Source organism: Patagioenas fasciata, chromosome 13 (genome assembly GCF_037038585.1).
Source record: "Patagioenas fasciata isolate bPatFas1 chromosome 13, bPatFas1.hap1, whole genome shotgun sequence".
Classification (NCBI taxonomy): Eukaryota; Metazoa; Chordata; class Aves; order Columbiformes; family Columbidae; genus Patagioenas; species Patagioenas fasciata.
Window position 1 is genome coordinate 10,179,033 of NC_092532.1, and position 27,197 is coordinate 10,206,229.

Sequence of the window (27,197 nt, forward strand, 5' to 3'; positions counted from 1 at the left end):
GCAACACCACCATGCCCTGCGCCCAGAGACCTGCTCACCCCCAGAAGAACCCACATCGCCAAAACAGCTCTACCACATTCAGAGATCTCCTGCTCTAGAAATTTTGTCAAAATAAACTGGATAAGCCTCCCTACCCAAATATTTAGAAATCAGTCTGTATATATTCTTGGAAAAAATATGGATTGCAAATGCCAGATCGCCTGCAGATAACAAGATCTCACAGGTAGGCACTGCATCAAGCTGGTGTACTCCTAATACATCTTTAATCTCGACAGGATCTTTTGGGTTGGTGACGGGCTTTTTTTTAAAGCAGTCGGATAAGAGAGAGATGTTTTACACTAGCTGAAGTAAACAACCCTGTGGAAGTAGGTAGCTCAGGATTGTCACATATGGCAAAAGCGGTCAAATAGTCAGACAAAAATCAGCAGCCTAAAAAACTTGTCACCAAGACAATGCAGGTACATTGTCACTAAGAAAACAGTGGGTGATCTGGATTATTAAATCTCTTTCCGTGACACAGCTTGATGGAAGACATGGCAGCCAGCAAGATCAAGCTGATTTTTGCTAAATATGGTGCCTCAAATAATAGTCCTGGTTGACGGGCTTTAGTCATCTATAGTAAAATCGGGGTCTGGAATTTCCTTTCTACCTTGCTCCTGTTATCACCAGTGCAATGGTTTGGTGTCAAAAGCCAAAACAGTGAAGGACCTACTAAAAAAAAGACACGGAGTCAGACTCTCATCTGAGTGTTTACACGCTGTTATTACTATTGTTATGTTTGGCGAGCAGAGGAGTGTGTGAGTGGGGACACCTTGCAGAGGCGCTTTGAAGGAGCAGTTGTTCGTGGCTCCTGTGCTGCCCAGATGCTCACGTTACAATAACGCAGAATAAAGCCCTGAACGAAACAGGGCCCTGCTAAAAGTCGTGGCTTGAAGTCATCGCTGAACAGCTCAGCTCCTGATTCCACCGGAGCCTCTTAAAGCCAGAGGTTAGAAATGACCATCCCTGGGAACAAGCTGGTAGGAAAAGAAGTTTTATAGGGAATTCTGGTGACGGATCTGCGGCCTCCCAAATATTTGGGTGATAAGGACTCAGCAGATTGCAGTTGCAAGAAAGGGTTTTTTTTGAGAGATCAGTGAGTTTGATCTGTAGTGAAGGGCATGGTAAAGCTTTTAAAGCAGACTGAAAACCAGAAAATGTTTCTCATCTGCAACCTTCAGTCTTGGTTTTATTAGTGTGTGCTAACTCCAAGCTCATTATACTTAATCATAACATGTAAAATAACTTAAAAACTACAAATAACACTGCTTAGGCATTAATGACTAAAGCTGCTGAACTGGTGACAAGCAAAACTCATTAACTACTTACTATTAGTCTCCTATAAATAGGTAGTAGGTGCTGCACAAGAAAGAAAGGTTGGTCCAAGCCTCGAAGAGATGGAAGGCCCAGAAAGACAAGGAATAAAGTGCAGGAAAATAACATCATATTTAGGAATTACATTAATATTTAGGCCCAATAGGAAGTCGTCTCAGCCTGTCAGCAAGTGAAACAGTCAGGATTTTCATGGTAAGCATGGAAAACAACACACCATAGAGGAAGGGACTAGAGAGCAAGAACTAAGTGTTGTTTACATGAGAAATTTTGTTCCTGTCAAGTGCAAGGGGCAGCAGGGGGAAAGAATAGATCTTAAATGAGACACAGGATATAAGATGAGGACAGGCCAAGAAGGACTGAAAAGTACAGACAAGTATTTGATGTGATAGAGAAGAAAAAGCCAAATAAGAGGAAGTTTCTGAATGGATATGATTTGGGTAAAAGTCAGTGCTCATCAAGGCCAAGAGAAAAGGATGTTGCATTAATCGAGACATGATGAGATAACAACTTGGACAAGAGTTGGAGCTGCGAGGAAGAAAAGGTTGAACACTTATGGTTGAAAACACTTAGTACGGGAACAGGAAAACAAGAAGATGTTTATTGGCCAGAAACAGAAGGAAAATCTCTGTCCACCACCTGAATTGTATCAGCTGAGACAAGTCGTCCCAGGAGATGCTCCTTCCCCTCCCACATTGTGCAGCTTCCTCCTCTAACTCCGCTTCCCTTCCCAGCTTTCTGTTATCATCTGGATGTCTATCTGCTCTTTTGCAAAGGACCTGACCAAGGGAAACAGAGGGCTTGTAAATCCGCCTGCCCGAACGTGGCTTTTTGATGTCTGGAGCACAGAGACACGCTGCTGAAATTTATGGTTTCCAAGGAGGATTGAGAAAGGGAGAAATTTATGTTAGGAAAATGTGACTGTCATCTCAGTTTATCTCCCAGCTTTGTAATGGAAAACAGGCATTTTACAAATACATACACACAAAGCCCAGCGTGAAACCGTTTATGAACTCGAGCACTTTAACCAAGAACCATTCCACAAAGACTGGTAATAATAATGTTAATAATGCAATAAATCACAAGTCATCTGTAACCTCACATCAGCGTCCACCTCGCACCCTGGTGAGAAGCAAGGCAGCAGCATCTCTTCCCTCTTCCATCCTGTCGGTATCGACCAAAAGACTTGGGATCCTTCGGACCAGCAGACTGACCACAAACACCCGGAGTTGTTCCAGAAGCTGTTGCACATCACACAAATAAAATGTAAAGCTACAATCACATTTACTGAGGACGCTTCAAAGCGATGGCTCCAGTAAAGCCTGTCCTAAACACGTGGGTTACCTGCTCTATGCCGAAGCTGACAGATTCCTAGAGCAAGCCAAGCAATTAGCTGGAAGGGGTTAAGCCATTAAAACAGAAATGCTCTAATTTGTATATTGAAGAAAACAGGCACATTTGCATTCCCGCTCAATGAGTACGCTTTTCAGTCCTCCGGCAACTCATTTGGACTTTTGAATTTACAGCAGGAAACACCACAGATTATGCTTCAATTTATTTCTTGAGACTATTTGCAAGGAAACCTGAAACTTGCATCAAGACAAAAGAGTATCTATTTGATTTGGTACCAAATGATTCGAATTCAAAGCTACCTCCATTTCTGAAGTTTACACCAAGCCATTTCAAAGTATTTAAACCATTTCGCAAGCGTTTAGACAGGAAGCTTTTCTATACTCACCCTGGAGGAAGTGGTGGCACTACTGATATATGTCCTGCACTACATTAAGTGTGGCTGTGGAGTTATTTATGTGCTTTTCCTGACTTCTTTTGACACAGGAGTTGATTGCAGTGCTGTATGATTACGTCTGCATCTCTGAATCTTTCTGTCTCAGCTGGAAAGTCTCAAGTTCCAAGCTGGGATTCCCTCTCCACCCCCTTCTCATGTACTTAACCCTCCTTCTGCTGGAAGCGCCTGGTAAACATCCACTAAAACCTCCTGGGTCCAGAAGACTGCAGAGAGCAGGAAGGCAGCATTTTAAGAGAAAAAGCATTTCCTTAGATGCTCTCTGCTTTTTAACTCTGTGCTATAGGAAAGCTTTTTAAAACTATTATTTTTTTTTTTTAACTATGGACTCTTAGAAATTGGTCTCAAAGGAATACAATTTCCAAGTCTTTTTTTTCTTTTCTTTATAAAGAAATTGTTTCAGTCTTATGATCTTTATCAACTCACCCCACCTCCCTCGGTCCCCACCTATGGACAGAAGCATCACTCGTTAGTAAGACTCGCACTGTCGGCTACAAACAAGCATCTGTGCATGAGAACCGATTGCTTTTCTGTTCCACTGGTCACAACTCAGCAAAATGCACATTTAGCCCAACTCAACCCTCGTCCATTAGGAGCTGCGACACAGAGAACACGTTCTCCCGCTCCATGGATGGCTGTGCAGGGGGACAGAGCTGCCACTGTCACCCGATTTCTGAGCCCAACACTTCCCAAGTGACAGTCCTGTGTCCGCCACTGTCCATTTGCCATCGTCTTGTTCAGGTCTGTGCAGACCGACACAAAGACCAGAAAAAAGTGGAGCTTAGCCTACTCTGACGGTTTGTAGCAAACCTCGAGCACAGTGATTGTATTAATAGCCAAAACTCACATGCTACAGCTTCCATTTCCTCCCCAGAACCAGCATCCTAGATACATCACAGACCCCATCGCCATCGTGTATTTCTCTGGACACAGTAAAGGACGAAAACTGAGAATGGAAACCAAAAAGCTACGTACGCTGTGATGAAACGGGGGTTGGTGGTAATTTAGACCAGGACCGCATGTTTGGTCACTTTGGGCAGCACTGGCACAGCAGCAGCAATTGCCACCTCCAGCCTGGGAACTTCTCCCGAATTTCCCCCTCATGAGGAAACCTTGTGTCTCTCAGACACATGAAAACTCCAAAATCCAGCTATTGAGGAAGATCAATTACTCTAGATAAAATAAATATTAACTTATACAACATAAGTTTCCTTCCCATCCTTCCTCACATCCTAGCAAGTGATGGACAACGGTGTCAGTCATCGGGATGTTTCACTGTGTACACTTGGTATTTCCACATAGGTATCTGTTTTCAGTGCTCCTTCCAAGTAACTATCAGAGAAATGACGCAGGTAAAACCAAAATAAAAGCAAAACCACAACAAACCTTCCAAAACATGCTCAAGCACTTACTATCTATGGAGCTTTATCAGTGCCAAGCGTGTTGCATTTGCTCAAACAAAGGAATCGGTGCAGAAAACCACATCAATCCCTGCAGACATGCACAGAGATCAAAGGTCCTTGCAGGAATATTCCTACAGAAGTTGATTTTCTGGTGGAAAACATTAATACCTTCCACCTCTTACAGAAAGTATAACGAAAGCAAAAAATGATTTTCACTAACACTGAAGCACATTCAGGCTTTTCCCACACAATGTAAATGCAAGAAAATGTCAGAGGTGGAAAGATTAGACATGTGATATTTTTTTTTCCTTTTTTTTTTATATTCTGAGACAGAATGTGCCCGAGAAGCTCTTAGTTTCATTATAATGGTCAATTTAACAGAACTCAAAGAAATTGCAGGCAGAACCCAGACCAGATGTAACCCCCCCACCAAGACACTAACTATCTATTTAAAAACACAGTAAGGCATAAAACAAGATACAAGGCTTATAAAAATTAAGAAAATAAATTTAAAAAATCCAAAGCAAACCCCAGGCCTTCACCTTGCCCCTGCCTACCTCCAGCGCTGCTGTCCCTTGGATAGAAGTAGCACAGTTTTGTCACTATTGCATTGCAAATAATGAAGAACTTCTGAGTGCGAACCACCTCCTGGGGCTGCACGTTTAACTGCAGAAAGGAGCGAGAGGAACCTGAATGAATGAAAAGGGAGGAAGGGATTCAAAATAAATCAACAAACTGTTTCTCATCTTCTCCTTGATTCCTCCCACCTCCTCTTCTACGAACATTTGGGCTTTTTTTTGTTAAATTTCCCTTCTGGTTTTGCTGATGAGAGCACAGAGCCCATTAGAGCAGAGGGATTAAGAGAGTTGGAAGATTGAGTAATAAAATTGCTGTTAAATAAGAGCAGCTCTGCAGGGCAGATGGGCCGGGGAGGGAGCTCAGCGGTTCACACGCGCCGGCACGGGGAGGTAAAGCACATCATTTGTGTCTCATTAAATCCTACCAATCTGGGGTTATTAGAGAAGGGTTGCGACACCAGGGAGATGGAAGCATTTTGGGGACGAGAGGCACCAAATTACAAGTTTAGCTGCTGTTCTCAGTGCGAATTGCAGTGCCAGCAACTCGTTTATTCACCTGGGTGCTTGCAAAAGAAGGTTTCATTTTGCTAAATTAATTTTGGTTACTAAAACTGAAAATGTTACTAATTAATGGCAGACACATCATTTCCAATTGTGGCAATTTTTGTAACTCTTAAATAAGCCAAGTAATAAAGTTACTTCCCCCCTGTGTACCAGGCAATGTCTGTAACCCTTCTTGTTGTTTTTTTCCTCTGTTAAACGCAATTCAGATCAAGGGTTTACAGTTTATTTCTATTTAATTAGAGGTGGCCAGCCAAGCTCCTCCAGTAAGATCAATGGGATAAAATGGATCTAGGTTGTTCATGCAGATTAAAAGTAAATGCTATAAGAAATGGGGGAACTGAAAAAAAATATCAAAAGGAAGTGAGAAGAAGCTAGAAGTGACTTCTGGCACCAAAGCAGTAGGAGGTGAGCCAACCCACGAAAATTCAAGTAAACAGACAGCCATTGACATATAAATATATGTATATGTATATACAAACACATCAAGCAAGCCAAGTGCACTTTTCAGCTAGTCAAATGGTGTGAGGCAGCTCCCAGATTTTTTTCTCCTTTACTGAGAAAGCCAATGGTAAATTTAATATATAGTTCATCAATTAAAAATTGAATTATTTTAAATATACATACAGGAGATTTGTATTCTCTGCGGTAATAACGCGAGAGAAAAGCCCATTTGATTCCAATGTACTTGCTTCGGTTCTCAGATCGTGATACGATGCACTCAACAGTTTGAGAAATAAACCTCGGTGCATCTTGAAAACAGAAATCCCAGCGATTCTGTAAGAAAAGTGGGGAATTGATGTGCAAAACAGGGATATTGATTATTTTCAAACTGAATACCATAAACGTCCAGATGGTGTCACAATGAGGGACAATGACCAGCCTGTCCTTACAGCGTAGCACGGAGAGACGTCAGGCTCAACTCGGCTTTCCATCCAGGCTTTTGCTGATCTGTTCAGCAAGCAGACCAAGTTTCCTTCAACCCGTATAAAAAACCTGAAATAAAATATTTACTGGAAGGTTATATAACATACATTAACTTACGCTCAACCCAAGCTGCAGGACAGAGATGAAACTTGACAGTTGACTTAAACATTCCAAACCACAGATTGACCTGAGGGATGGGAAGAACAAAACTTTTGCCAGTCAATTAAAAATATCCATGCTGATGACCCAAATCCTAAAAATATATTTTTCTGCTTAAAATATACAATTTTGCCTTTGCAAAATGTATACTTTAAAAATTTGAATAGGAAACAAGCACGAGAAAGCTTTCAAAATTGAATTTGCGTAAGTTTAAAAAACAGCAAAACAGTCAAACAAAGGAGACGTTTGCTCTTGAAATCAACCTTGCACGTGAAGTTGTAGATGAGGAAGAACAGGTTTTCATAGAGTTCCATCCAATTTATCACGCTAAAGAACAAGACGTGATTAAAAAATCCCCTGGCACCTTTTGGGAGAGGAGCAGCGTTAACCCCTTGCCCTGGCAAACCGCCCATGAGCCACCGCATCCCGCTCGCTTCAGCTCTTCCTTCATCTCCGCTCACTGCACGGGGAATTATTCCTATTTTGGTGAGGTATAAAACAACCTCTAAATACGTCAAACCTTGTTTAGCAGGGAAATCAAGTCTGTCTGTTTGTAGCGGGGCATTAAATGCAATCTGAGTTTACCCCAAACACCACTGGGAGTGAATGACTTTCTTATTCCCGGCTTTATTCAAGGAAATGAGGTTTGACTGTCGAGTACTCGTCTAAATCAGCAGAGCTTACGGGAGAGCTTGGGGATTGCAGGGAATGAAAGGAACGTTCTTAGTTCCGATAATGGGAAACAGTTTTTGGTGAATTATCGTTACGGCTCTAAATTTTCAGTACTTAGATAATTAGGAATTCAGAAGGAATTCTGATTGCCAACAGAAGTTTGTGCAGAGTGAGATTCTACAGTGATTTTTTTTTTAAGGTATTGGTTTTCTCACTGTATTTTCTACCACGAAACTCCACAGCGGTTCTGTGAAGCGGATAATAAAGCACAACCCAGCAGAGCACAACTGAACACGTGCCAGGATCTCTGTGATGGAGACAAGCGCTAGAGCCACATTTTAGCCAGAGTTCCTTGCTTTATAGGCAAACTGTCAATACTGAAATGCTTAAAAATGCAGCATGCCAGTTTATTTGAGTCACAGAAGGGCGTTCTTTTTTATAGTTTTGTTTTGCAAGACAAAATATGCAAAACTAACAAGGAATGAAAGAAAGAAAAGAAATAACGCACAACCTTCACTTTTTTTAGACCAATCTCTAGTTGTACAATCCATCAAAAACCGCAACACTTCGATTAGTTTTTACAACAGGACCATGGAAGTCTTTTTAAGAATTCATGAGATGGATGCTCCTTCAGGTGGGATTCAAGATAAAATGACCTGAGAGGTCATGATAATGGCACCATCCTGCATGTGCAGCCACAACTATATGTCAAGAATTTCAGTACAACATCAAGATAAATGGTGAGGTCCCATCTCTGGTGAACTTAATATCGAAAATCACCAATGGGGCCAAGCAGGGTAACCAGAAGCTCTCCTCCTCCAAAGCCTCCATGCCTAAACATTATTACACAAAACAAAAATCAAATCCATTCAAACAGTATTCTGCAGGTCACAAGATGAATTAGAAATAAAATATGCAGGTGATCCTAGTCTAACCTTACAAGAAATGTCCCCCCGAAGACTTTTGGCCATCTGTTTTCAATCTCTGCCTCTTGGACAAAAGCAACATGAGGACAAAAGAAAAAGTTAAAACAGAGGATGTTAGAAGGTTTGCTGAGGGGGAAAGAACCTTATTATTGAAAAGGCAGAAGCTGTGAATAACAAAAGGAGATATAATGAGAATTCATTTCTAGCTGACCTGCTGAAACGGTCAGTCTCAAAGGGCAGAACTACATCCATGGTCAAACACCAATGTGTGTGAACATTGAGCCAGGCAAAAATCCCCAGCCCCCCGCAAGATTTTAATTCCTTATCTTGGAATACATTTAGGATTTCTTACTGTTATGTTGATATGCTATTGCTATGATAATCTCTGTGTGAACGTGCTCTTCACACTTGCACAGAGCCTCACAGAGTCCTCACAGTCACAAGCATTTCCAAGGAGGGGATTTGTTCTTCAATTGGTCTTCTCAGGAACAACTTATTTGTACGTGACACACTCTGTGATGTCTAGGAAACACATAAAACATTCTTGGAGAGAAGACATTTCTTCCCTGGACAAGGACATAAATCCTCCAAGGACATAAAACGCACAGAAGGGGAACAGGGATGGGAGTTCCTCATGGGAATACCTGGCTCGGTGTTGAAGTCTCTTCGAACTATAAACACAGTGTGACAGAGCTCAGACTAACGGAAACATTGGCATAACACTGAGAAAAACTCCCCTCTCGAGGAACATGCAGTCATAACATCTGAATGCACAGGAGGGGCCTTAACAAGTTGCTCTCCTTACCTATTTATTTCAATTGATTTGTACACTCTCCATTGCACACTGGCAAAGGAGATTTCATTCTCTTGATATCTAGTGAATGCTACTTCACTGTTTGATACGCCTTTACAATTGCTTTTAGCAGAAGAGCCTGGAGCATGCAGCCGTCTAGTGGCTAAAGGAAACCTCTCCTGAACTCAGTTTCATCTTGCACCTGAGCTGAAAAATGCAAAGAGAACAGAATTCTTAGTCACACCATCAAACAGAGACAAACACCCTGCAGTTCAAATGCACGCGTGTTCCCCTGGAAAGCAGAAGATGCCCAGGGTGCGGAAGGAAAGCTGGGTAAGAAGAAAATATTCTGAAAAAGACAAGAAAAACGCTGTGGCTGCTATGAATATAGCAAGAGAGCGGTATGTGGTAGCACACAGCAGCTTTGCCATCCCAGCTTTCCGAGTGTCATTCCCAAGTGATAAATTATTACTAAACGGCCATGCTAAAATGTACAGGCCTTGCTTTATTTTTAGGCTTCTGTTTGGGTGCCAAGCTCTTCAAACACCACCCAGTCTGAGAAACACTATTAAAAAAAGAAACTGAAGAGGAGCCAAATTCTTGGCCTGTTGCAAACATCGCATTCAATAAGCTGTGGTTCAGTCTGCATTGTACTTGTGCGTCAAAAAATATCCTAAGGAGAAGTAGGAATTTACATAAAGTGTAATACTTACCAGGGACAACGTGCCCAGAAACTGGATGTGCTTAACCCTTCCTTTCACCAAAAAAATACAAAGTTATCCTGAATTCAGCCATGTAGAATTTGTGAGTATGCCTCATTCACTGATGATCTCACAGGTCTTTTCCAACCTAAATGATTCTATCATTATACGTTAAATGCAGTATGAGCCACATATAGACAATAACCATATAACAGAAATAGCTGAAAAACAAATACAAAGCAACACCTCCCCCAGCAAACTCTGTATTTTTCTAAAATGTGCACCATTAAGATAACCAGGTTATTGCAAACTTATCCTTTCCACTCAAGCTTAGCAAATATGAAAATGCAGCTTTCGTGACATCGGTATCACATTTCCCATAAGTTTCAGTGGAGAGGGGATTTCACCCTCCTGCTGCAGGTTGGATAACAAGCCGGGTCTCAGATTTTTGCAGCCCAGCTTTGGATGGGTGAATCCCAAACTGAGGAATTGGTACAAATACCTGGACAAAGGAGGGAGGAGGAACTAAAAAGGGAGATAGCTCAGAAGAACTGTCCACATTTTCAACAAATTATTTCATAAACTCATTGTATAAAATAGGACTTACAAACTCAAAAGCTTAACTATCACATTTTTCTCGCACTGGAAATTTAAATAGCATGATCTAAGTTTGATATCTTCCTCATAGGCTAAATCTTACTCCTCAGTTTGCCGGCAGAGCTTGCCAGAGAGCATCTGTCTTTAAGTGCTCCAGAACTACACTCCTACAGCAGAGTCCAGTCAAACCGTATTCATCCCTAAGGCAGAGAGCAACTTAGAGCTGCACTATTCATAAATACACATTTATTTTTCATTAGAAATGCATAATTACAGCATTTAAAAGCATTTCCCCCTAGAAAAGTAGTTAAGCAACAGTACAAACAAAATCGTTAGTCTTCTGCAAATACATTTTTCATTACACTGAACAGAAAACACCAACAAAAGGCTAATACTTGCAGTTATGGGATTTCTCTTTTTTTTAAATATTTTCCATTTTTGTTATAAACACCATCGCAAATAAAAAAAAAGCTGTTTAAACAGTGAAAAATATTTGAGCTTTTTGATTTCCTATATGTGGTAAAGCAAGTATTGCAAAGCAGCAATACACTTCCTAAGATATCTGCAGACATTCAAATGGCTTATTTCACAGAAGAAACGAACAGGATGAAACATTTAATTTAGTCTCATGGTTTTGATTCACTAGATTTCTTTCTCTTTTCCTGAAAGAATCTTTTGTTTTCTCTTTAAGTGTACCTAAGTGCAGGCCATGTATTTGTTCTGCAGGCCCAGATTCTCGCTTGATGTAGCGATGAAGCTCCGATTTAATTGAATGGTTCTGATTTATTTCAGGTGAGGACAACCAGATCATCAGAGCTCTGCTCTTTGCAGGAGATGTTCGTGGTGGGACCATGAGTCTAAGAGGCATTTCCGTACTCGTGTTCTTGCACGACGATTACAGCACTTAACTTCGGACCGGGGCTCACGGATGTCTTGGTTGACGCAGCTTTTTGCGATTCTCTTACTGAATTTGGATGGCTCCATGTTCTATCTGCATTTCTGGTTGGATTGCTGATTGAAGGGTATCAGTGCCCTGCAAAAGGAAACGTGACATGAGTAAATCTATATAGAAGTGCTTTCCATTGGTGTAGTCAAGGGAATGTGAACATATTATACTAATTTAAAGTTATTTTATATATCAGTGCAAAATCTGCACGGATATCAGCTCTATGACAGAGTTGAAACGGGAATACACTTACAAAGGTATCACAAATAACATGAAGAGTCCATGTGAAGACTAAGTAGACTAACGCCCTTCAGACTGGAAAGAGAAGGCTGAATAATGAAATCACAATAAGGAGCCACAAAATCATGAGTGGCACAAAGACAGCAAATAGAAAACAATTATCCTCTCTTCCCAAAAAAGAACAAGCTCTAAAAAAGAAACAAAATAAACCCCATGTCTGGCACAATGTGCGGAAGCTGTGGAAGGAAGGACACGATGGACGGGCCAACAACTCGGGATACGGAGCTGAACTGTGTTATGGAAGGAAAGTTCACCAAGGGTGGTCACAGAGAAGAGTGTGAAGTCTTAGAACTACTGTAGGTAAAGACAGCAAAATTACCTGTTTGCCCTGTGCTGGGAACTTCCCCAGCTGGTGCAGGATATGGTCTGAAACCACTGACTTCACCCACTGCAGTCTTCCTCTGTTTTGTGTAAAGTGAGAGCAGCACTACTATAGTGAACTTCTTTCTCAAATAAAATTCTTCCTACAGGCCTGATTCTACTCAGTTTCCAAGCAAAGCCAGTCCTCCATGAAACAAAATTAGAGTGAACACAACTGACTGAAACTTTCAAATGAGGTCTCCTTAAAAATGGCATTATTGCCCAGCAGCAGTCGGACAGTGACAGGATAATCCCACAGCAAACTGTCTTTTTAGCCAAGTTAGCCAGAGTAAGGAAAACTGGATTATGAAACAAACTCCATCTCTAGAGCTATAAGACATTTAGCATTTAAGAACAGCTGTATTGGCTTGGATAAAGTCCATCACACCCAATAAGCCTTCCCTTGATAGCAGCCAATATCACAAACATAGATAAACTAAAAGAAAAGGGCAAGTGTTGAATGATACTTTCCTGTAGACTCCCTCAGATTGCGGAGATCTGCCCTTGATGGACTTTTCCTCCATAAATTAATCTAATAGATGCTTTATGTAATACCCTGGATACAGAATTATTTCTGTGGTAGTGCTTCTGTAATGGAAAAGTTTTATTTGAAGCGCTGTTTTCTGCTCTCAGCCTGGTATCTGCAAGATGATCCACAACCAGATTTCCCATCCTTTATGTTTTACCATGCAGTCGCCACTTATTTGTTCCAATGAAAACATTGGAGGTTCAAAATTATAAAGCATTGCTCCTCAATTAAGATTTTGTTGTCCAATTATTTCTGTTTGCCTCTCTGCCATGTTATCAACAGTTGCACACAGATACAAGATTTTTTTTCCTTTATAGGTAATTTGGTGTTTACTTAAGTGTCCAATAAATTAGTGCCAAAGTGGTGAATATTTCTAACGGATTCCTAAATTTGGCAGCAGGTAAGTTTTGACGTGATCAAAGTTTTCTTTCTCATTAGATGAAAACTGTATGGAAGTAATATAATTATCACACAATAGCGAAAACAGCAATACTGGATATTTATCCTGCATTCAGACCGGAAGCAGAAGACTGTCCAAAGAGATCACGGTATCACAGATTAGAAGCACCTCTTAGGTTTGGCATTGCGTTTTTTCCCAAATCGAACAAAATTTACCACCGGCATATGAATTTGAGCACAAAATTAATCCAAATATTCTCTGCCATCACCACATTCTGTATTTATACATTTTGCAAGCTGCTATAAGTAACAATACTATTGAGACATGAAAACAAATCAACCAAGCCTAAATCCCCAAAAATGAATCTGATTTCAAACGATACCTCCCTCCCCACAAATGCATGTGCAATTTTATGCCAGCAAAACATTGTTCATATATTAATATTGCGTGTTTACATACACGGTTTAGGGTCACTAGAAGACTGTTAGAATCCAAGTTATTAATGCTTTTGTCTACAGCTAATTTGCAAATACAAAATTGTGCATGAATACAGTGAAAATACTAAGTTGAGGTGCATATTGGTGTCAGCTTCAGCTGCAGTCAGAAAGGGATTCATTTCCAACAGCCTCAGCCCTGCCCATGCAATTGGTTTCGAAAAAAAGGGTCAGAAAACTGGTGTCTTGTTTTCAGACATCAAATAAATTCACACTTGTGGTGTTTCAAACAGGGAATTTATGTGGGGCATAACATCCAAGCCAGGTGGATAAAAGACTTTGCTTTTATAAGCTTTGATTGATAAATTGATTCAAAATCACTGAGACTATCTCAGTACCTTGGCAAAGTACTTAAAAGGGGCTGATAATAAAGACTGTGACAGAGTTTTGTAGCAGAAAGGACCTTCTGTGATAGGACAAGGGGCAATGGTTTTAAACTAAAGGAGGGAGATTCAGGCTGGACATGAGGAAGGAATTGTTGCCCCTGTGGGTGGTGAGAGCCTGGCCCAGGTTCCCAGAGAGGTGGTGGATGAACCATACCTGGAGACATCCCAGGCCAGGCTGGATGGGGCTCTGAGCAACCTGAGCTGGTGAAGATGTCCCTGCTCATGGCAGGGGTGGCACTGGGGGAGCTGGGAACGTCCCTTCAACACAAACCGTTTTGTGAGCCTACGATTCTAAAGAATTCTATGAAAACAGATGAAAGTATCATTACAGCCTCTCTCGCGGGGTCTCCCCTTCAGATAAAAGATCTAAGATCAGTAGGACTATCCATCATTTTAGCCAAAAAAAGCTATTGGACTATCCACATAACTCAGACTAACACCAATACCAAGCGGGTTACTCCAATTCACTAACGGATCCTTAGTTTTCAGCTTGTGTAAACTGAGGAAATATTTATGGCAAACTTATTTTTAGTCTCGTCTGTTTTCACTTTCATATTCTTCTCATTTTGCATTCCTGTTCTGCTTCTCTTCAGCTTTGTATACATCTCTGTGGTTAACCACAGTATTAAAGGCTAACACGGTGAAGAGAAGAGGAATTCCTCCGGTGGCTGCCAGCTGGGTGGGAGATGGGTGCCCGTGTCTAGAACCGAATTCCGTAACCTCCTGCCCATGGGAGGTGGCGGCTGAGAAGGGAGGACGGGCACGAGGAACAGACCTGGGAAATAAATCCATGAGAGGTAAACTGGAGAATTTCCCAGGCCTGGAGTGAGGAGAGCAGCACAAAACCACCTCTCGCTACCTGGTGCCTACTTGTTTTATTAATTGCATGCGACCAGCAGTACTTGGGATTTTACAAGAAATGAGGCACAGTCCCTGTAGCAACACTCTTATTGTTGAGCTTACTATTAAAAGTGACTATGAATAAAACACTGAGAAGGTTAGTGCAGAGATGAGCCTGGAAATGAGGGAAAAACAATTTGACAGTGAGTTTGTAGCCAGATCAGAATTCTCTACTAAACTAACATATGTATGGGACAAAAACCCACGCTAATATTGGCTGCTAAGGATACCATTAAGTTTTGGCCAGCAAGCAACAGCTTATTTTTCCACAAGCATTTGGTGTTCTCTAGAAAAGGAGCCGACTAAGTGGGGTTCACAGAAGAACGTGTAACCGCTTTCAGAAGAACTTCTGACAACTGTTTTAAGCCAGCGTTCCTGTGTTGCCACCAGTCGCAGCTTCGAGCTGATGAGAAACTTTTCCTGGGCTCAGATACGTGACTGTTCAAACTGATTGAAAAAGAAAAAAAAAATAAAATGAAAAAAGATAATTATTCCACCGTAACCAAGAGGATCGAGTGTTCACTTCAAATTGCTAACATTGCGACTCCTGCGGGAAATCCAGGCTGTTGATCAAAATAACTGGAAAACTGCTGTCAGAAAGGGAATAAGATTTTTAAGAGAAACCTCAGTCTGAAAAATACTTTTCAGATAGATTCCAAGTAAGTTTTTTGCCCTGTCCTTTAACGTGGCTCTCAGCCTTCAAGGATGCAGAAAAACAATGATGACCAAAATAACTATTCTCTAGAGGCATTGAGCAACAACACAGAAACAGGAATAGGCAAAGACCATTTATACCTTTAACAAAATGATGTTTCTTATTATAGATGATTCTTTTTTTTTTACAGTTTGGAAACAAGATGATGAATGCAATGGGTCTGTAGCATTTGCAAACAGATATATGATTCACCTGACAGATGTTTAAATCAAGTTATGTTCAAATGGCAAAAAGATACGTATACGTACTTGATTAGCCGCAGAGTGGTCTGTCACCGGGGTCAGCTGCACGTACTGGACCTGGATGTCGCTCCCCTGGAGCGGGGACCCATCGACGCCCGCCGAGGTGGGCTCTGCAGAAGCCACCGCGATCAGCTGCGCGCCCTGCAACACCTGCAACGCAACCCAGAAACCCCGGTAAACACAGGCAGAAATGCATCGTGAACCGCCTAACTCAGAACAGATGCAAAACCAAAGAGCGTTAAGAAGCAACACAGGGAAATTCGTCTATGGGTAACAGTTGCTTTAAATCATGTGGGTTTCCGAGAGGACGTGGTGCGCACATGGGAAGATTCCCATGCTAGATGCTCACCACATTTTGCCTTCTGAGATTCATTATTCTGTTGCTGATTATTCAAAGTGGGACGGACTTAGACACGACGAGTGTGATAACATCAACGGCACACAACGGGATCGCCGGGTAACGCTCTTACAGACCCGAGATGCTCCTTCGACCTCTGACAATCCCTTACAGTAACGTTTATGTTCCTGTTGTATAACAAGGTGTAGACTTCAGAATTACTGCTAATTGATGCTCCACCTGCATGTGACCGGTGGAGACTGTAAGTCTTCAGAAACCGAAGAAGAGTTGATCCATCTAAAAGTGCTTGCTTCAAAATGTGTTTAAACTAAATTTACTTCTTGAAACACAAATCAGAACAAAATGCCTGAATATAAGCAACAACTCCCCAACTGCGTTTTTTAAATTCAGCTACAATACACATCTTTAGTTTTAATTCCTACACGCCATGACCAATGTATTTTTAAACTATGATTTTTGAACTGTGACGAACAAAAGACATCTTTCAAACGAAGGAAAGAGAGCAAAGAACAAAAATAACATTCTCAACCCAGGTTCTTCTTAAGCAAGTTTGATTTCTCAGCTGATGTGCAGGTGGGTGGCCATGGGTGGGCAGAACAGAATTTCTCCGGCGAGTGTGGGAGGCAAAAGGAGGTGACCCCCATCAATGACCTTTAGGGGTGTTGTCAGGGTTGGATGGGGACCTTGGGTGTTCTGAGATGCAGTAAAACTGCAAAAGGATGCTGCATTTTGTTTTTATAGGAATCAGCAAGATTCTCTCATCCGACGGTATTTATTTTGGAACTATATGATACATAGAGTCGGAACCACATCAGAGTCTGTCCCCAACCAGAAAACCTAGTGAAAAATGTTTCTCCAGAGAAATCAGAACACTTTAGCAAATATCTGTAAGATACTGGAGAGTCTCTTGGAGATATACGGATTTGAGAATGGCCACCAATGTTCTCAAGTACATTTTGTGAACTGGCAAACCTTGATGTCGCAAGCCTTGTTGCCTCAAGGATTGTCACGTTTCTGGGGAAGACAACTTTTGCCTAAATTAAAAAGCAAGATTTAAGAGCCCATTCCCTCACTGTTCCCATCACCTTTCAGGATAAGAAAACGTTCCCTAACACCTTCAGACAAATACAAATTCAAGCTACTGAGCCTGAAGGTCCTGATTTCTATTTTTCATCCCTTCTTCAGTGAGACGCTTGCCATACAAAACACGCTAATAAAATTAGTATTAATAATGAAAACCAGCCACTTTCTCTGCTCCCTTCCTTTCCATTTAAAGATCATTTTAGTCCATAACTAATAGTTCCCATTTAACATTCAACTGCCAGGGCAGGAAATAAAATTAAATAAAAAAATAAATAAAATATAATAGGTTTTCCCTCAGCTTCTTCCAAAATTATCCATAGTTTCCAACCATGGCTCAATTCATATCACATCCTCTGCTGATTTTACTTATCACTGAGAATTATTCTTCTAGAAGCCCATAACTTACAACTTTTCTCTAGACCTCAGTCTTCAAAAATAGGCACCTGGTTTGGGATACCTGAACTTTATTTACCAAACCCATCCTTTCCTCAGGCTGGTCTTGCCACATCGAGCCTTCTCAAATGCATTCTTGCTACCGTTGTGAGCTTTTTTATTAATCTAGGCAAGCACATATGTTTGCCTACCTATAAAAAGCTCACAAGCAAGAGACACTGGGATTTTTTGTGTCTTTTTTCCAGCATTTCTTTCCACTTCCACTGCAGGAATGCAATAAAAGATGACTTTTTTTTTTTTTGAATCACTGAAAGACTGGTTGTTTATAAAAGGTTCACATCTGAAAATCCTGTGACACTTATGGCCAGGAAGCAACTATTTCAGTAAATGTTGCACAAAAGAAATGAGTTGTGCATGGGAAAAAGGAAAGATGTTAGTGAAAGGCTCTAGCTAAAACATTGCTATAATAAAAGGACAGTCTGGGCCCAAAAGTGTGAAGATGCTCATGGGTTTAAATGATTCCCAGAAAATTAAAAAAAAAAAAAAAAAAAGAAAAAAAAAAGAAAATATCTGTTTCTCATTTTCCTAAACCGGCATTCACCATTGACGGCAAAACTACATGAATACAGTCATTTAGTGGATTTACAGATGAGTTTACCTGAGGCAAACGGATGCTATATTTAGGCCCAGAACTCAAAGCTTTTTAGCATCAGAAATTAATGAGTTACGTGACAACATTAGAGGTTCAGACTAATCCAAGTCTCCATCACCTTGGCATTTAGTAAGGAAACTGGACCAGGCAATGCCAAAAGAATGGAGCTGGAAGAAAACCAACCAACCAACCACAAACAGAACAACCCACAGCATTTTCTCCCATAAGATTATCTTTTGTAGTTCTCCATTTCACTTTATGAAGCAGAGCAGGACCCAATATACAGAAACAAGTCCACTATAGAGGATAATAAACTCTAAAAGAAAACGGATAACACCATCTACTTTCCACCCTTTCCTCTTTAAGCCCCTGGTTCAATTTACCCAAGATCAACTGTATTGGAAAACTCATGTCTGATAGCGGCTGATACAAAGTTATTTTGGCGATTTTACAGTCCAGTTCCAATAAAATTAAAGTATTGACGCTATATTAGGTAGTGGCAGCAAAGGATGGACTGACCCAGCTGTTCTCGGAGCAGCAGTTGTCTTCACGCTAATATCGAGCAGCATTAATTGAAAACCGTGGTAACCCTTGCGCTGCATTTATCCACCCCATATGCATATAAAGTAAGAATGCATATCGCCTCATGATGTGCTGTCTTTGCACAGAAATAAATGAATAAAATAAAATAATAAAATTCACGTTCAACTTGTAATTCTCTGGAACAAACACACAGCTGACAATACGGGCCAAGGATCACTACATATTGCTGCATATTTGCTACGCTGTATTTAAAATTAAGCAGCAAGTATTTTGATAGAATTACCAGACAGTTTTAAGGACTAAGTTTTATCTTCCAAACTTTTTCAAAATATGAACAGCAATAAAAGACTGGAAGTTCTTCTTCCAAAAAGATAAGGCAGACAGATGGCTCGCAGTGTTACAGAGAGTATCTGCAGCTTTTCTCTCTAAATAACTAGTGATGAGAAGCAGAGGTACCAGTGAGCACATGGAAGATGTTACCCGTCCTTCCCAGCATTTATTGCAACCCTTTTTTAAGCAGAAACCACCAAAATACGAGGCCTCTCTTCTTTTTAAGATGCGTTCTTATGGCTGTTGTTTTTCTAACTCAAACTACTAAGATCACACTAAAGGAAAGCAAGAAGCCAAGATATATACATCTCAATATTTTTCGTAAAATAATGTCTTATTTGTCAAGCTGAGCTTGTTCTGATGATCATTTCATTATTAGCAGCATCACCACAAGAGAAAAACCCATCTAGACCATAACATGTACTCCAATAATGGTTCATATCCAGAGCTTTTCCAGAAATTCACAGGCTTTTCTATTCTACTGTTACAAAAGGCCTGATCATTACCTAGATTGTCTTACGTACCAGAAGTTGAAGACCCTTGCACTAAGCAACTTCCATGAAAACCACAGCTGCTTTTTGAAATATAACGTATCTTTCAGAGGCCATCCCATCGTTATTTTAAATACTCCAGTTGACGGAACATCTCCCACGCTGCCCCATCTGTCTGCTCATTATTCCCTGCAGAAAAAGCTTTTGGATGTGAAAGAGCATATTTTATACTATGGTCTAATATATAATATACCTGGTCTAATAAAATAATTCCATAATATTCGTTCTTAGAAAAATACATTGCTTTGCATCTAGCTTTATTAAAAAGCAAGTTGAGTCAATCATATCTAGTAATCTAGGTCAGAGTGTTAAAATGACCTGTTACTTTCATTATTTAGCATTTAATTACTCTGCCATTTACATCTCACTAATTATTCATTTGCTGTCATGCATTTGATTAAAATACTGAACAGCATTAGTCAAAGATATTTGCGGGGAAACCCCAGAAAAACGTAAATTGGAAGGTCTAAAATTACTTTTTGCAATATTTCAACTAAATTTGTTTGAATAAATTTAACACCGGCTTCAATCATTTGCTGTAGGGCTGAACTTTCAAATGATCTGAACAGCATGTTCCAAATATAAAGCAAGTCAATCCAGCCTACAAAAACAAGCCCATTTTTAATAAAATAATGCTGATTCACATTAAGTATGTGAACATGTTTTAATTCTTAGCTAATTACCCTACACTAAGCTGGGCATATTTACTGAATTAAAAACACACTCCTCACAATGTCTGTGCCCAGACACCAAAATATAAAAGCAAGTGAGGCCAAAGCAAAGATTGAGATATTAAGTCCCTTTTCCACTTGAGTAAGATAGGTGTCCTCAAATATTGCAGTGCTGTATGATAAGGGATTTGCAGAAAATTACACGGCAAGAGGTTTGGTAATGTTAAGGTAATGTATTCCTGTAAATGTCCCAATATGTTTCTCTTAAAAGAAAAGTATGTTTGATTTAAGATAACTGGACACAATATAAAAAAGATCCGCTGCTCTTAAAGATTAGGGTAAGATTCTGAAATTAATTATCTAGTTTGTAAAGCATTACTGAGAGCCCTTCCCTTACTCCAACAACAACTTGTATCTAAATTTGCTATTTATTCCTTACATAAAATGTGCCAATACAAAAATAAATTCAGCGTATATAAAAGTCTAATATATAGGAGTTCACAGAGAGAGGAACTCTCCCTGCTGTGTATTTCTAAGTGCGCTGAATTGAACCGTGCAAAATGTGACCTTAAATCTGTCAAAACTTCATTAACTAACACCCCTACAGAGTCATATAACCCAGAGCACCTCCTTTAAATTCCCCAAACTAAAAGGCATGAAAAGCGAAACCGATTTCAGCTTTACAGAGCGCGGAAAAATGAAAAGGATCATTCCACAGGACATTTTTATCAGCGGCGTTATTTCCTCGCATAACAAATAATAAACCACCTCATCTGCTTTTACTTTGAGCGCATCCCCCAGTGCGGTTCCACTCGGTAACGTCTACTCTGAGATTCGATTATGAAACCTGGAGGAACACAAACTGCAGCTTTTGCGGTTACTTAAACAAACTTCGCAAAAATTGCCATTTTTCTGGCTACCTCGCTTGGATTGAGCCAGATAAGTGACGGCAAATTGCGGCTTAGCGTATTCAAACCATCTGCATCTCGCCGAGCCCTTCCACCTCGCAGCTGAAAACCTCTGTTCCAGCGAAGCCCAAGGAGAAAGGCTCAGCCTCAGAAGACTAAATCCACTCAATAAAGCCACTGAGATTTTCCAGCACTGTGGTTTTATGGAGCCATCAGCAAAATGTTGTAACAGGTCCTGAGTGAAGAAAAACGAGGCACGCGGAACTGCAGGAAGATGGAAAAGCGTGGCGGACGTTCCTGGTCTTTGGTAACATCCCCTGTACAAGCTTTTTTGGGGAAAAAAAAAAATACATTTAGAAATAAATATTCTGGCGTCTTTGAAAAGTGTTCACATCTAATTTGGTAAATGAACTGGAAAAATATACAGCGTAGAAAAAAATCATAATGCAGTTCATGTGGTCTTTTTTTAAAAAAAGGATCTGCTCTCATTATCACTGTCTCGCTGAACTAAGTACAATCCAACTAAAATAAGGAATCTGACCCATGTTTTTCCACCTATTTAAAAACACGTAATGTATGGAAAAGCCACAAGACTCCCAGCCTCTCCGGAGGTGAAATGTTGCAGCCTAAATTTAAGTGAACACCTAAAACCAAAGGTTCAAAGTCTCCCCCACTTTCAGCTCTTACAGGACAAGTTAAAGGCCCCTCAAGAGACCAACAGCTCCTCTGAGAAGTGGTTGGTATTAAGCACAAAACGGTAATCAGTGTAATTAAAACTTTATCTGTGAACTGTTATACTGGCTGAAAAGGACATAAAGTTAATTACTAAGGAATAAAAACCTAAATTGAACTTTATATCAAGTGATCTAAATACAAGGAGATTATATTAAATCCTTCTCTAAGCAGTCCACATGTACATCAGCGGTATTTTTTAACTCGGTATCAGAGGTATTATTAATTATTGATACATGGACAGTGGTGGATGCACCAGCACCAATGGATAAGAAAGCAAAGAGTGTTGTCCCAACAGACTTTGGGGTCCCATCCCCTGCAAGCCAAGCACTGACCTCCCTTTGACTTCAAGCAGAGATGGGCTCAGGCCCTACAAAATGATGAAAAATACACCAAAACAAAAGCCAGACTTCCAAATACACTTTATACCAGCACATGTGCAAAACTTCATTATAATTAATTGGCAGTTCAACGGCAGATGTAATTTCAGTAAAAATGACTCGGTTACGGAAAGAAGAGTTACCTCATCTAAATTCACTGTATCAAATTAAATGGGCTATTTGGAAGGATGAAGCTTGTAAGGAAATCTGTATTGTACATCTGACTCATCTTTTGTATGAAGATACTCTTAATAAATCATCCACCAAGGGAAACTTCTCAAAACAAGGTTGTGGTTAAACGACAGCTCCTCTCAGGCGTTGCATTTCCCAAACCGCAACCTACAGTTTAACGTCAGTTATTGCACAAAAGGTGGGGAACCTTCACCTGCCAGAGTTCCCTAAATCAGGTAGTTTTGGTATTTTGTGGCCACCTTCTCCTCTGAGGCCAAGGCCCTGCTTAATCCATCTCTCTGCTGGTGAACCAATGTTTTACATCATGCAAGCTACACGGATGCACCTGGAGATATGACTGCCAGGTCACCAACCCACCCAAAATTATTTCATATATCCTAATAACCTTCTGACGAGAAAAAAGAAAAACCAGAAATACACAACTAAGCTTTCAGCTCAAATCAGCCCTCAACATTTTGTTATAGCTTGCAAAATCTTTCGAGTTAATTCAGGCTAAGAATGGCTACGATTATTCAAATCTATGCAACTTCAACATTTTGTGATGAAACGTCTTACTGTTCGCCGTAAATACAATAAAATTAACGGAACTGTTTCCAAAAGAAAGGTTTTTCAAGAGCAGACAATTAAATCTCTCTATGATAATTAATTATTTTGAGCAACACTACAGAGGACTTTGGCTTAAGTGTTTGGGGCTTTTTTCCCCAACAGAATGTTATTTTTGGGTTTTATTCAGCATCAAACTGAGTGCTATTAAGAAATGGCTGGATGGTTCACAGAAAAACGCTACAGAGTCAAAGAAATCAGCCTAAGCTGTAGCTGCCGAGGGCAAAAGCTCACGAAACGAGCCGGACACGAGTGACCCAGACTCCGACTGACCAGCTCTGCTGAAGGTTATTCGAGTGAATAATAAATGGTGACTCACACGGCATCTGCTGGTGGGAAACTTTTTGTTGTGACATAACCAAGCCAAGATCCGTCCTAAAGGACCGTCTTCCTTTACAGCTTTATGTGACAAGTCCCCGCTAGCCTAATAAATGTAAACACGGCTTTAAATGTCACCCCGCTGGTCCCAGCCTCAAATTCCTGACGGGATTAGTTACGCTGAAGACAAAAGGTCAAAATAAATGCTCAAGTACTTTCCGCATTTACTACAAAATTCTGCTAAAGACTTCAGGCAATTTCAGCAGAAACAGCGTTCAGTCTTTTCATAAATAACTTTGTAACTTTTCATAAATAACCAGAAAACTTGGACTCTCGGTGCTGCTGAGAGGGTGCATCTCCTCTGATGAGGCTCGTAGTAAATATGCCACTTAAAAACATTAATAGTAAGACCAGATCACTGAGGATCTACCAGAATCACGCACAGCTGTTATTTTGCTTAAAAACGCCTAAACCAATTTATCAGTTTCCCCTCGGAATGGTGATTTTACTCTGATTCCAGAAAGAAAATACGTTTGGAGGGAACTGCAAATGTTTACATCATAACTGGCAGTGATTTTTTTTTTTTTAATACTAGCAAAATAACATCTGAAAGTTTGGCTCTTGTTGCCAGGGTAACAAAACACTGCTCCTACCGTACACTGCGGGATCCTATTAAATCGGAGAAATATGGATGGGAAAAAAAAGCACATGCGACAACAGCATGAGCCTTTAATACACAGAGGACCAGAAAAGTTCTAGTGTTGCAATGTTCAGGAAAAGTCCTAAGGAAAAGAAAATTAATATATTACCTCCTGCACTTTAATTACAAAATGATGTCATCAGCTCAATTTATATCAATCAGTATCAAAGGTGCATAATGGCTACAAAAGGAAAACAGAAGAAAAATGGTAGGAACAACCACAGAGCGGAGTTAATGTAACTGTGCCTGGACTATAAATCAGGAGTTGGAGAAAGTTATAAGCCAGTACTTGTCAATTAAAGAACACTTAAATAAGCAAGCAGTGCTCCTGAGAATTACCTGAATCTCATTAATAAGTTTCTTACAGAAACTTGCACCAAAAAATAGACAGAATTCAAGAAAAAAAAATCCAGGAAGGGGAAAAAAAATAAGAAATATACACTTGACAGAAGTTAAAAAGCAGATTCAAACACTCATTTTTTTTCCCCTTTAACAAACCCAGGACCTAAGGGAAGACGCTCTTTGATTTGCATAGACAGGAATCCAGAAGGTGGAAGTTTCTGTCTTTAGTTTTGCTCTTAGTTTTTTTCTAGTCACATCAGAGCAGGGTATATACATTTCTGTACTCCAGAATTTAGGCCAGAAATACACATATGAAATGGCTGGAGTTTAGAATTAAAAACATACGGCAAGAACACCTGGACTTCTCAAAATACGTGGACAGAAGGTTACGGGATAACAGCAGTAAGAGAACTGAAGTACCCAAATGTATCTCTAATCTTGGCTTTTATCTACAAGTAAAGTTCATGTAAAAACAATCCAAAATAATAGAAGTTTCACCTACTTCATTTAAATTACTCGCACTGCAAGGGGCAGTGTCATTGTAAACTGCTCAGTGTGTTCCAGTGATGACCAAAACTAAAAGCAGATGTAATGTATATTAGAAGCTATATATTATGTTCCACCTCAGAAAATCTTATATTTCATGTCAGAAACATTTTCAGACAATAGCTCTCAAACAAAAGCAATTAGGAAAAATGATTCATTTCTTTCATTAAAGCGGATGTTCTTACACGTATCCGCTGCCATTTTTAAAACTATCATCATTTTGACAAATTTAATAACGGCAGACTCCCACAAATCACCATCCTGCGATTTTCATCAAAGCTCACAGATAAGACATCAGTTATATAAATACTTTTCTCCACACGAAGCCGTATCGTATCAATTCAGCTTCTCCATCAGAAGCTTCTCAGTAACATAATTTCGCATGTGCTTTCCCTTTAGTCAATGCGCTAAGCGGACAAATGTTTCCAATACCCTGAGAAGAGCTGGGGAATTGGTGCTTCTTCCCCACCAGCCTTTGCGATGATGCAAACATGCCTCCTCTAATTTAAAGTCATATAATGAAAACGAATCCTAACAGCGCGCCAGTTTGCTTGACTAAGTCATGTTCTACGTGTCACGGTACTGCAAATGATCCTTGCCCAATTTTGCAAATGAACTCCTGGCTATTGAATTAATTTCCTCCTTTATTTTTCTCAAGTTGGAGCCAGTAACCTGACATGTAAGAATTATGTAAATTCTTAAAAACGTGAATTGCCAGTTACATTCCACGTTGAGAACACAAGATTGGTAATGATTTTCAAAATTTTGTTTTTGCTTGCACGTGTTGGCCTAAGACACGAAGTTCTGCATGGGAAAGCTTTTCCAGAGAAACGAACAGTACAGAAAATAATGAAGCAAAGAAGAATAATTAGTGATTGTTTGTCCCCTCCACTTCCTGCATTGCTTAGAAAACCATACCAAGCCATTCTAAACATATCAGGTATAAATCATTCAAATGATTGTTTTGGGGGTGGAAAACAATTGGCACAGTAGTCGAGTGTCTGTTCTCCCCTGGAAATTCAGCTTCACCATATTTCTGTTGTCAGAGCAATTTTACCCTTCAGGAGCCCTGCTCTCGCTGCCTCCCCAAGGTTTTGTGCATTTACCGGCACGTGCCGTCATTTATTCGCCCGTTCGCTTACCACGTGTGTTCACTTTCCACTTCAGCAAAACCCACGATTACTGTGGGATGAAATTACCGGACGCATCCATCAGTAACACAGCCTCCGAATCCTCCATTTCATTGCTGTAGAGCTGGAAGTTTCACCTGTGCGGAGCTTCCAGACATTAATGGCCCGTGGTTGAACTGAAATCTGCAATCACATTTCGCTACCAGCTGAGCCGAAGGCCGGCCAAAGGTCTTTACTTTCTGAAGCCGCGTCCAGATCGTGTTTCCATACATCTTAAACTTTCCGATCATCATTTGGATTTTTTAAAATGCATTTTTGAACAACTCTCAATTTTTATTATTTTTTTTTATAAGAAAAGGGAGAGGAATATGGAGTGTGAATTTAAAGCAGACTTCAATGAAAGCTCTGGACCCAAAACTATTGTTTTCTTAGAGTACACATCTGGTTTTCCCCAACTTGCTGCCAGTTCTGTAACTCAGTTTAATACCCAGCTGGGATAATGTAAAACTAGCATATAACCTAAAATAAATGCTAGAAGCACATATTTTTGTTCAGTAATACTTGTATGCATTAAGTTCAACTCGAGTAACGTTCTACCCACGTATCAAAAAGTTTGCATCAATGGAGGGGAAAAAAAAATCACGCCCCAACCCAGGCACCGCGCACGTGTGTGGCCACACATGTGGAAAAGAGAGCTAAAGCTCACCAGAGCGGCATAAAATCTTGCTTTTAAAAGGTTAAAATTACTTGTTTTTATAATCAAAACACGCGTTTTTAAAGCAAAGACATTTAAAATGTGGTTTTCTCATAACATCAGAACGGAATTATCAAAGCGTCTGACAGCAGTGTGCTGCAGGAACGTTCCCCCGGCTGCTCGACCCGACCAACTCCAAACTTCTTTCTAATCTGTGCAAAGTACAAATACCTGCTAACATCTTTAATTGTTAGGAAACTAAGGCCACTGGAGTGCATAGAGGAAACTGCTGAAGAAAACAAGCTGA

At 40.2% G+C, this 27,197-nt stretch overlaps 2 protein-coding genes across 5 annotated transcripts in view; both read right to left on the reverse strand.

The window, feature by feature from the left end:
• The window catches only part of ZNF469 (zinc finger protein 469), a 234,382-nt gene extending 228,893 nt beyond the window's left edge, over nucleotides 1-5,489 (reverse strand). For 2 of the 3 annotated variants that reach the window (XM_071814562.1, XM_065848417.2), the window contains exon 1: nucleotides 3,110-3,258. The gene's annotated coding sequence lies outside the window, so the exon portion shown is untranslated. Of the gene's footprint in view, nucleotides 1-3,109; nucleotides 3,259-5,135 lie in introns of those variants that run through there. The other variant, XM_071814560.1, reaches the window with a different exon arrangement.
• Nucleotides 5,490-10,721: 5,232 nt separating this feature from the next.
• BANP (BTG3 associated nuclear protein) overlaps nucleotides 10,722-27,197 on the reverse strand; it is a 129,885-nt gene continuing 113,409 nt past the window's right edge. For both annotated transcript variants that reach the window (XM_065848137.2, XM_071814565.1), the window contains exons 12-13: nucleotides 15,771-15,914; nucleotides 10,722-11,525 (exon numbers count right to left, since the gene is read on the reverse strand). In XM_065848137.2, coding sequence (XP_065704209.1) covers nucleotides 11,454-11,525; nucleotides 15,771-15,914 — 216 coding nt within the window. In that variant the 3' untranslated portion in view covers nucleotides 10,722-11,453. The remainder of the gene's footprint in view (nucleotides 11,526-15,770; nucleotides 15,915-27,197) is intronic.